This window comes from Choloepus didactylus, chromosome 10 (assembly GCF_015220235.1).
Source record: "Choloepus didactylus isolate mChoDid1 chromosome 10, mChoDid1.pri, whole genome shotgun sequence".
In the NCBI taxonomy this organism is placed as follows: Eukaryota; Metazoa; Chordata; class Mammalia; order Pilosa; family Megalonychidae; genus Choloepus; species Choloepus didactylus.
The window spans coordinates 31,781,789-31,792,751 of record NC_051316.1 but is presented as its reverse complement, the minus strand read 5'-3'; the positions used below and the strand labels follow the sequence as shown (position 1 = coordinate 31,792,751).

The 10,963-nt window shown below is 47.6% G+C and overlaps 1 protein-coding gene across 1 annotated transcript; it reads left to right on the top strand.

The window, feature by feature from the left end:
• The first annotated feature begins 7,125 nt into the window (after positions 1–7,125).
• On the top strand, positions 7,126–10,245 carry GAS1 (growth arrest specific 1). The gene has a single exon (XM_037798305.1). The coding sequence runs from the start codon at positions 7,841–7,843 to the stop codon at positions 8,879–8,881; it is 1,041 nt and encodes a 346-aa protein (XP_037654233.1). The 5' UTR covers positions 7,126–7,840; the 3' UTR covers positions 8,882–10,245.
• Positions 10,246–10,963: the final 718 nt, after the last annotated feature.

Genomic DNA, 10,963 nt, shown 5'->3' with positions numbered 1-10,963 from the left:
TGCCAGTCTTATGTGCTAAAGTGATATTTCATTCTCTTACTTGCTTTCATCTATTTATGAAAATAAACCTCTTTTCACTTGTTTGTTGATTATTTGAATTTGCTCTTCTTTGAGCTGAGTTGTTGATTGACATCTCCCCTCGTTTTCTCTGAGACTGCCTTTTTTCTTGCAAGTTTATCAAACTCTTTGCTTATTAGAAAAATTAATCTTCAGTCATTTATTTTATTAAAACGTTTCTCCAGGTCTGCGTTTTGTCTATCGACTTTATTTCTGGTATCTTTGGCATATGCAATTTCTTAACTTTTATGTAGTCAAATATGCATATTTTTCTTCCATAACTGCTGATTTTCCAGTCTTGGTTACAAAGGTCTTCCCAAATTCTAGGTTATAAATATCATAATAACCCAGAGTTTCTTATTCAATGTTTGTTTGATTTTTACACTTAAGTTTTTGTCTTGAATTTATATTTACATTTCCTTCTAAATGAAAGGCCAGGTTTTCCAGCATCATTTACTTAAGAGACCATACTTTCCCCACTGATTAAACCATTTAATCAGTACCATATTGATTTCATTACCAAGTCTGCACAGTCTGTTCTGGTACTTCACCTTTAAGTTTCATAGTTTTCTTAGGTATTTTTAGTCATTAATTTTTCCATATGAACTTTAATATAATTTCATTCAATTCCCATGAAAATCCCTGTTGGGACTCAAGTTGGAATTGCATTAAATTTTATATATTATTGGGACAGTTTGCATTTTATAGTATTTATTCCTTTCTATGTATTCAGATCTTGTTTTGTTCTTATAATACTATTTTATAGTTTTATTCATATGGGTCCCAAGTCTTCCTTATAAAATTTATTTCTAAGAATTTTATGTTTTTTGTCACAATTATACAGAAAACATGTTTCCGAATTTCTTTTCTAGGTGGTTACATCTAAAGTACACAAAGCTATTTTTAAATAGCTAGTATGTAGATACTTTACCAAATTTTCTTATTAAACCCAGTCATTTTTTTTTTAATTAAGAACCTCTTGGGTTTTCTAAGCATGCAATCATATCATTAGCTATTTCAGATATGGATGACATTTATTAGGAATGACTGCTAATTGTATCCAATGTCTTTTCAGCATTGTTTGATATGATCACATATTTTTCTCCTTTGGTTTATTAGTGTATAAGCTTACACGGCTATATTTCTTGTATTTGGATCTCCGGAAGAAATCTCTCTTGGTCTTAGAGTGTTATTATTTTGAAACATTGATGTATCTCAGAATTATGCAGTTTTGCAAAGTGGCGTGGCAGCACCCCAAATGGACCCAACCACTTAGCCATCATCTCGTGACCACAAGACCCAATCGCAAGACAAAGAGACAGCTGGGAATCAGCTGCTGGCTGACGTTACAAAGAACAGGCATAGACAGGAAGGTGTTGAGATCACAGCTATCCTCCAGGGAGCTAGGGTCTAAGGGAGACTAACTCCCATAATCCCTTAAAGCTGAGGACCAGAGACATTTCTTGGATAAAGAGGCTGTTGGGGATTGAATCGTGTCCCCAAAAAGACATGTTCAAGTCTTATCCCCAGGTCCTGTGTTTATGAACCCATTTGTAAATAGGACATTTGAAGATGTTATTACTTAAGGTGAGGCTACACTGAATGAGGGCCAGCTTTAATCCAATATGGCTGAAGTCCTTATAAACAAAGTAAACCGGACACAGAAGCCAGAAGAAGCCAGCAAAGGAGGCAGATCACCGTGTGACGGACGCAGAGATGCAAGCCAAGGTTATAGCAAGTCAGCACCAGAAAGATTACAGACTGGGAGAAATATGGCCTGTTGAGACCTTATGGACTTCTAGCCTCCAAAACTTGAGTCAATAAATGCCTGTTTTTTAAGATGTTCATTGTGAAGTATTTGTTCTAGAAGCCCTGGCAAACTAAGACAGAGGGCTACATGCAAAAGGTTGGATAAAGGGCAGGATGGATGTTTCATGATGGAAGCTCAGAAGAGAAATGCCAGTTTGTGTGTGGGGGGGGGGGTATGCCCATATGTGTGTTTGTGGGGGTGTGAGTGCATGCATGCATATCTGTGCATATGTGTGTAGGTGCACACGCGTGATAACATGCAGAGGCATGTGTACACGTGTGTGAGTGCTTGTGTGTGCATGTGCATGTGTGTTTGGGGACACGAGCAGGAATGGATGGGCATAAGTGTTTGAAGTTCCAAACTGTTACATCTTGTAATGATGGTTATGGCCTCGAGCATTTCCCTGAAGAGTCACTGAAAGTTTTTCAGCAGAGTAGTGATTTAGTCACTCATGTTGAGCAGCAGGGTGGAGGGCTGCTTTAGAGTAGTGATGGCAAAAAGCAGTCTGAGGATGCAAAATGTCCCTGAAGAACTTTACCCTGTGAAGTTCATGTTGGATTGAGAAAAAAATAGGACAATAAAATAAGAATATAATAAGTTCTTAATAAATCTAAATTTATTCAATGTAAAAACCTTTGTTCTCAAATCTATTTTAATTAATAAAATGCTGGTGTTAACATATGATAGTGCAGTTTTTTTATTAACTAATATCTGACAAAATTTAAAACGACATTTTTTCAAAGAAACCTCCTGCCCCATTTTTTTGTTGTTGTTAATGAACTGATCTATGAAACCCCAAAGTCTGGGAACCACTGGCTTAAAGCAGGATTATTTAAGCAGAAATGCCTTTGAATCACCAGGTATCCTCCTCCACCCGCCCCCCCCCCTCAAATACACATCCATGGGGAAGAATTCAAGTGTAGTGGAGTTGGTACAGGAATGTGCATTTTGGAAAAGCTTCCCAATTGATTGTGAGATGTGTCGCTGATTCAGAACTTCTGTCTGGGAAGAAGAATTGGAAAACAACTAATAGTCAGAAATGATGAAAGCTTCAAAGAAACCGGACGCTGTGAGAAGACAGGGAGGAAGGGTGGATGTGAAAGACATTCTTAGGTGGAATTAATAGGACTCCAAGGTATGGAGATAGCCCTGGACATAAGGGAAGACTGAGTTCAGGAGAAGGCCTCAGATCATCAGCTGTGGGACTCACCCAACTTTGATGTGCACAAATGGGGTTTCCTTCTCTCCTTCCACATGGGATGCCTGTCCTTCTTCTACTTTGTGCCTAAGAGTGAATTCCTCTTAAGAAAGCAAGAGAGAGTCAAAGTGAAGACTTTGGGGGAAGAATGAGGTAAACATTCAGGACACGAGGTATAATCTAGAGTTGCAGGGTAGATACACTTGGCTTCTACTGAATGTCACACACAAAAGTATTAATGTTTTCTGGTTATAAAAACAAAAATAAATAAGCAAAATATGTGAGTGGGTGCCTATGGCATAAGCCCTCTGCTCAATGGTGGGAGTCCTGGGCATCCCCAAATGGACAGCTCACATATTGCTCAATCTCCAAAGGGCAGAAGTCAACCTTGCACACTTCCCATCAGCCATATTGCTAACCACCAAGAGGTACTAGGCGTTCATTGATTGAACCTTTCGGTCTTTCCCTTAACCACTGAACCCTTCTGGGAACATGATTTCATATTTAAAAATTTCAGTACTCTCCCCAAATTTGTATTTGAAGGAAGTCATATTCTTTGAATTTCTCAGGGCCTCTGTGTTCTTTTCAATAGCAAGAGTGATTTGGACTAGTTCAGAGTTGGTGGATTTAGGAGACAAGATATAAGATCTGATTCTATTCATTCATTCAACGCATCAAATATTTTATTGAGTGCCTACAGTGGGCCATCAATAGTATGGGCACTGAGGATACAGTGGGAATAAGACCCAGTGCCCACCGTTATGGAGCTTCCATTCAAGTAAGAGAAAGAAACAACAAGCAAAGCATATATAAACATATGCAAGTGCACATGTGCACATATGCGTTTGTAATTTCAACTAGTGATCAGAGCCCTGAAGGTAAAGCAGGACAAGGGGATACAGAGTTAGGAGCTATCAGTTTAAGTAGGGCAGTCAGGGAAAGCCTCTCTACGGAGGTGTCTTCAAAGAAGAGGACTGAATGAAATGAGGGAAGGAGCACTGGGAAGATCTGGAGGAAGAGCCTGCAGACAGGAAATAGCAAGTACAGAGGCCACAAGGTGGAAACTAGCTCAGCATGTTTGAAAAACAGCAAAGAGAACAACATGGCTAGGAGTGAGGAAACATCAGTCATAGGTGAGGTTGGAAAGACCTTATAGGGCATGGTCAGAGGTGTAGGTTTTATTCTGAGATGGTATAAAGTCTCTGGAGAGTCTTCAACATGGCATGATCAAGCTTAGTTAGGCGAGAAAAGGTGGTAGTTTGGATTAAGTGTTAGCAATGAAAGTGATGAGTTCAGAAAGCAAGCTGAGGGTATAAGATTTTGCTGAGAACAGACTGGAAGCTGCAGAGGGCACAGTGGAAGGGCATTATTTGGGGGGGGGTGGTAAGGGGATGATGGTAATTAAGGCAGTTCAGGGATGTACAGAGTGATATGGGGATCAGTGTCCCAGTGATGAGGGATGGCTTGGAGGTCTAGAAGTTCTTAATGAACACCTGGATGTGAGGCATGATGGGAATGAATTGGTTCTCATGGTCTTGGCTTTTTGGGGGAAGAGTGGTGGTTAGTTCTCACATCTCATTATAACCTCCTTCTCAGATTTGGGATGTCAGGCAGCTAGTAGCCCTGCAAGTCTGCAATGTTCACAGATGACAGGTTTGGAGGAGTCCCTGTAACAAACACATAGAGCTCTTGGATGTCTCTAAAATTCCACTGAAGGCTGTATCAAGGCCAGGGTTAGCAAGTTTTACAAATACACATACAGAGACACACACACATCCACAAATGTGTGTGTGTGTATATATATATATATATAAATATATATATCCACACATATACATCCACAAATATATATGTGTGTGCGTGTATACACACACACACACACACACACACACACACAGTGGTCTAAAGCAGTGGTTCTCAAAGTACAGTCCCCAGACAAGCAACAGCAGCATCTCCCAAGAACTTGTTAGAAATGCAGATTCCCAGGTCCCGCCAGCCCCACTAACTCAGAAACTCCAGGGGTAGGCCCAGTAACTTGGGCTTTAACAAGCCCTCTAGGAGATTGCCATGCACACTGCGGTTTAAGACCCACTATTCTAAAGGATCTCAGCAAACCTTTGCTGAAAGATGGAAATGAATGTTGACCTTGGTTACAGAGTGTGTTAAAGACGGAAGGGGCTTTTTCAAATATCTAATCTGGCCCTCCACCTTACATGAGAGGGACCCAAGGCCCAGGAAGGCAAGTGGTCTGTCGGAGCTCTCAGGGCAGGGCTGAGATTACAGTGCCAAATAACTCAAGCACTACATCTCAGATAATCACAGTTGAAAAAAACAGAGCTGGAAAATCGTTGTTTTCATGTGCCATCAAGATGCAGTCTTTCTATTTTTATTTTTAAATACGGATTTATATCGCCGTTTGTATGTGTTCCACTACCCAAGTCAGGGCATCTTGATTCTCTTAAGGCTTTTTATCTGTTTGTTTGGATTTGTTTTAAGGATTGCGGGGGTGCCGCTTCTTAGCGCAGACCCAGCGGTCTGAGGAGCCGCAGCCTCAGAATAAACAGGCGGCTTTTCTGCAGCCCGGTAAGGCGACTGGTGCTGAACCTCTGCTCTGGCTTTTGCCATTTCAAATTCACTTTGCCTCCGGGGAGAAGCAGACAGCTCAACTCTGCGCGCGCTGGAGCCCCAGCTCCCTCTGCTTCTGGAAAGGCGATTTAGCCTTAACTTTTGTGACAGATGGAGTTGATAGTCTCTCCACGAATAGGGGAGGGAAGGAAAAAAAAGCGCCGGTTTTTGACAGGCAGCAGGCACCCGACGCCTCTGCTGGTGGAAAGCTGGGTTGCTCCTCAGTTAAGGTAGCTCGAAACTCCCGCGTCGGGATTGCAGAGAAAACTAAGCAGCCTCAGCCAAGCGGGGGCTTAAAACATACCCTTTAATATAAAACTTGGTGCATGCCAAATTATCTCGTCTCTCTACCTTGTGACTGCGGCCAGATGGTAGCGCTCAGCATCCCTGGAGATTTGTAACGCTATTATTAATTTTCATTGTCGTTTGTGTTACAAACTGATATTCCTGAGAAAATTAATCCAGTTGATTGGATTTGCCTTGCTTTGAAAACGACAGTGGGCTAGCGGAGTTTGGGAAGTTGTAAATAGCTCACCAGCATCTAATGAAAATATGTGTCTCTTGCTTGTATGCTGTGTGTGTGTGTGTGTGTGTGTGTGTTTAAGCCTCAAAAGTCCCATATTAAATTTCTGCACCACCCCCTGCCCCCACACCCCATGGTGATCAGGACCCAGAGATGGGAAACGTGAAAAACAAACTGACTTCTGAACTCAGTCGAAAGCACAGATGGAGGCCAGGGAGAATTAGAAAAACCGCCACACGCGCACACACACACACACACACACACACACACACTCACACACACGAGAGAGAGAGAGAGAGAGAGAGAGAGAGAGAGAGAGAGAGAGAGAGAGAAAGGAAGGAAGGAAGGAAGAAAAAAGAAAGAAAGAAAATAACGAGAAAGGGAAAAAAGAACACAACAAAAAAGGCCAATGAGCCGGATGCAAATAGCTAACCCCTGCACCCTGCACGCTGGTTCTGGGCGCGAGCGGGGCTCCACGTCAGAGCCTCCTTAAGAGTGGGAGGAGCTTCGGGCCTCTGTCAGGCTCCCTAAGCCGTTCTTTCAAGCCCTGAATGCCTGAATGTGAGCTGCCCAGCGCCCTCCCCGCCCTCCCCCACTCCGCAACCCCACTCCAGCGGCTCGTAAAAAAAAAAAAAAAAGAAAGAAAAAAAGAAAAAGAAAAAGAAAAAAGTTTCAACAACAACAGGCAGGACCAATAGCATCTCGAAAAGCCGGGAAAGGGGGCCGAGCAAAGGGCGCAAAGAGAGTGGAGAAAGGAGAAAGCGGGCAGGCTCGGAGAGCGCGGGGCCGGGGCTCGGCGAGCCGGAGGAGCGTTGCTAATGTTTTTGTTTGTTTGCTTTTCCATGCATGCATAATGAGGGGGCACCGCAGCACCACGCGGGGGCTCCCGGCCCACTTTTGTATTTAAAGCCTCGCTGCGAGCGAGTCTGCTGCCGGGCTCAGCGGATCCGCTCGCCGAGCTCTTAGGCACCCGAGAAGCCGCGCCGGCTGCCGCCAAGGGAAGCCCGGGAGCTACTCTCCGGCCGCGCCGCGCCTCTTGTTCTTCCCCGCGCCGCCCGGAAAGGGCTCCCCGGACGGAGCTCGGCCGAGGCCGGGGTCGCCGCGAGTGGAGGAGGGGGAGGGGAGCGGGGCCGCGGGAAGGCGGGCTGCGCTGGGACGCCGAGCCAGGAAGCGGCGCGATGCGAGAGCTAGCGGTGGCGGCGCGGCGCTGAGCCCCAGGACCCAGGAACTGCCGCCGGCCGCACAACGGATCTGCAGGCGCCGAGCAAAATGCACCCGCGGCGCCGAGCGGTCCTGCAGCCCCGTCGCGGCCCCGCGCCCCGCAGCCCCCCGGGGCGCCTGTGAGCGCCTCCCGCCACCACCGGGGCCCGATCCGGAGGGCTCTCGGGTGGGAGGGGACGGGGCTACTGGTAACTGTGCCTTGCGAACAAGGAGCCGCCGTTCGAAACGAGAGCCGACCTTCTGCCACCAGCCGAGCACCAGCCAGAGGCACGCATGGATTTATGAAAACACTCATGCAAGAAGTTGGCAGGACTTGGGCAAACTTTTCCAACTGCTACGCGTCCGCTGCCACCCGCGCCTCGTCTTCTTTCCCCAACTCCTCGCCCGGCGGCCGCTGCTGCCCGCGATGGTGGCAGGGCTGCTGGGCGGCGGCGGCGGGGCCCGCGGGGGAACTGTGCCGGGCGCCTGGCTGTGCCTGATGGCGCTGTTGCAGCTGCTGGGCTCGGCGCCGCGGGGCTCGGGGCTGGCGCACGGCCGCCGCCTCATCTGCTGGCAGGCGCTGCTGCAGTGCCAGGGGGAGCCGGAGTGCAGCTACGCCTACAACCAGTACGCCGAGGCGTGCGCGCCGGTGCTGGCGCAGCACGCCGGGGGCGACACGCCGGGGGCCGCCGCCGCCGCTGCCGCCGCCTTCCCGGCCTCGGCCGCCGCCTTCTCGTCGCGCTGGCGCTGCCCGAGCCACTGTATCTCGGCCCTGATTCAGCTCAACCACACGCGCCGCGGGCCCGCCCTGGAGGACTGTGACTGCGCACAGGACGAAAACTGCAAGTCCACCAAGCGCGCCATTGAGCCGTGCCTGCCCCGGACGAGCAGCGGTGGTGCGGGCGGCCCAGGCGCTGGCGGGGTCATGGGCTGCACCGAGGCCCGGCGGCGCTGCGACCGCGACAGCCGCTGCAACCTGGCGCTCAGCCGCTACCTTACCTACTGCGGCAAACTCTTCAACGGGCTGCGCTGCACCGACGAGTGTCGCACAGTCATCAAGGACATGCTGGCCGTGCCGAAGGCGGCGCTGCTCAACGACTGCGTGTGCGACGGCCTCGAGCGGCCCATCTGTGAGTCGGTCAAGGAGAACATGGACCGTCTGTGCTTCGGTGCCGAGCTGGGAAACGGCCCGGGCAGCAGCGGCTCGGACGGGGGCCTGGACGACTACTACGACGAGGACTACGACGACGAGCAGCGCGCCGGGGGCGCCGGCGGCGAGCAGCCGCTGGACGACGACGACGGCGTCCCGCACCCGCCACGCCCGGGCGGCGGCGCTGCTGCGGCGGGCGGCCGTGGGGACCTGCCTTACGGGTCCGGGCGCAGTTGCGGCGGCGGCCGCTCGGCGCCCCGAGGCACCTGGACCCTGGTCGCCTCCATCTTGCTGCTGTTGCTCGGGCCGCTCTTTTAGCCCTCGCGCCCCCCGCCGTCGACCGCGGGAGAGCCGGGTGCCCGCTGCCGCGCGCGCTCTCTGGCTAGCTCCCGCGCCGGGGCACCTGTGTTCCGGGCTTGCCGCACGGCTTGGGGACCGATAGAGGAGCTGGTTGGGGATGCTGCCCCAAACTTTTTCAAGGAACACTCTGCATAGCTGGTCTCCACGCCACGACTCCTGGTACTTCTTCCCCCATCTCCTCTCCTGAGCAGGGCTTCTTGGACATCCTCCCCATCCCCATCCCCAGCTCCGAAAACTTCCAGCTCGCCTTCCCTGCAGAAACTGGCCTCGCTGTAGATCTCAGGACGCCGGTGATGAAATGGGCGTGAGGGGCAGAACCGTGTCCCTGTATTCTGAAGGAAAGGATGCTGACCAGTGGGGGCTTAACAGTTTCAGTTCGTAAGGGACTGGGCAGGGGATGCCAAGGAGGATTTAGATTGCAAAACGGTTGTCTGTTGCTTGGCATTTTTCCTCGGAGGGGGGAAAAAGTGCCGGTATTGATTTTTTATTGGTTGACTAGAGGTGGCTAGTGAGGACATTGCAATCGTTAAGTAAATAAAGTTTCACCGATCCATTGATTTACTCTTCGCATCAGCGTCCAGAATTCTCAGTCACTCTGCGGGTGGGGGTGGGGTCGTCTTGGGAATGGGAAGGGATTAATATTCCTAAATTAGTTTTGGTTAACTTTGAGCCCTTGCCCTTAGTTTCATTCCTAGCACTCTGATCACTTAGCACATTTCTTAGGATTAAGGGTCAATAAATGCTGATCTAAAGAGTTGTTTCTGGTATGGAACAATGCCACTTTTTATTTAAAAGAGCTCTGCACTGTCATCTATGAAAGCCTCTTTATGATGTTTGTTTTGTTGTCGTTTTTATTCTTTACATTAAGAAATTGTACAAATATGCGGAGGAATTGTATTGCCTCGGCACTTATCGGGGTGCTAAACTCTGGTAAATGGTATATAAAGTGTATTTAAAACTGGGGTTTGTTACCAGTTGCTGTACTTTGTATATAAAACTTTTATAAATTGTATGCTTCAGAAATAATTTATTTTTAAAAAGAAATTAAAAAGTTTTAAATCCACATCCATGTTATACCTCCCCCCCCCCCATATGTACAGAATCCATTTGTCATCCGGGATCCAGACTACAGCCCATAGTGAAGTGTGCTCTAACTAGAACAGTCTTAAATGTACAGTGTATTTTATAGATTTGACGTTAACATTCTTATTTTCAAAAGAATTTATGGACATTGTAGAAATGTATAAATGCATTTCCAAACTGCCTTAAACATTGTATTTTTATAGACATCGTTTAAAAAAAAAAGTTATGTTTTAAAATAACTATGGCTTTGTGTATTTTTTTGGTTGTTTCATTAAAATATGTATTATCAGTAAAGAGTTTTAAATGATGAATATGGTGAAGTGACTTTGCAAGGCTCCAGGGTGGTTAACCCAATAATCGGTGGGTGGGAGGCAGGGGGCACTGGAAATCTATCAACCATCAACTGAAATTAAAATACAGCACAAGACAAGAAATAAGGCTATTATTTCTGCCTTTAACTTAATGAACAATTAGACGTCTGTAATTGAGGCAGTTAAAAAGACATAATTGGCTGGCCTCCACTGGTTTTTAAGTTTGTTGAGAGAAGTCACAGAACAGTATCTCCTCTACATAATTGGGTAACCAGATATCTCATTGCCCCTTACCCCCTTGCCCCTTACCCCCTTTCTGCTGGTAACCCCCTACCTCCACCTCCCCCAATCCCCACCACCAAGAGTGTCCTCTCTGGCTCCTAGACATTGTCATACAAACATGCCAATAACATGCCAAGGGGTCTTAGGAAACCTACAAGACTTAGTACTTCAAAGTCATTTTCACACTTGTGGTGAAAAAGTACAAAATTTTGTTACAAAACGTTCAGGCGGAGCGAAAGTAAACACACTGGGGAGAAGGACGATTACCAGAACTTGTAATATTGTTCTGAGGAGTTAGTTGTTTAGCAGTGGGCTGAAGGCTGGGTTCCTGCCAGAGCTACTGATCTACACTCAAACGCCCTTA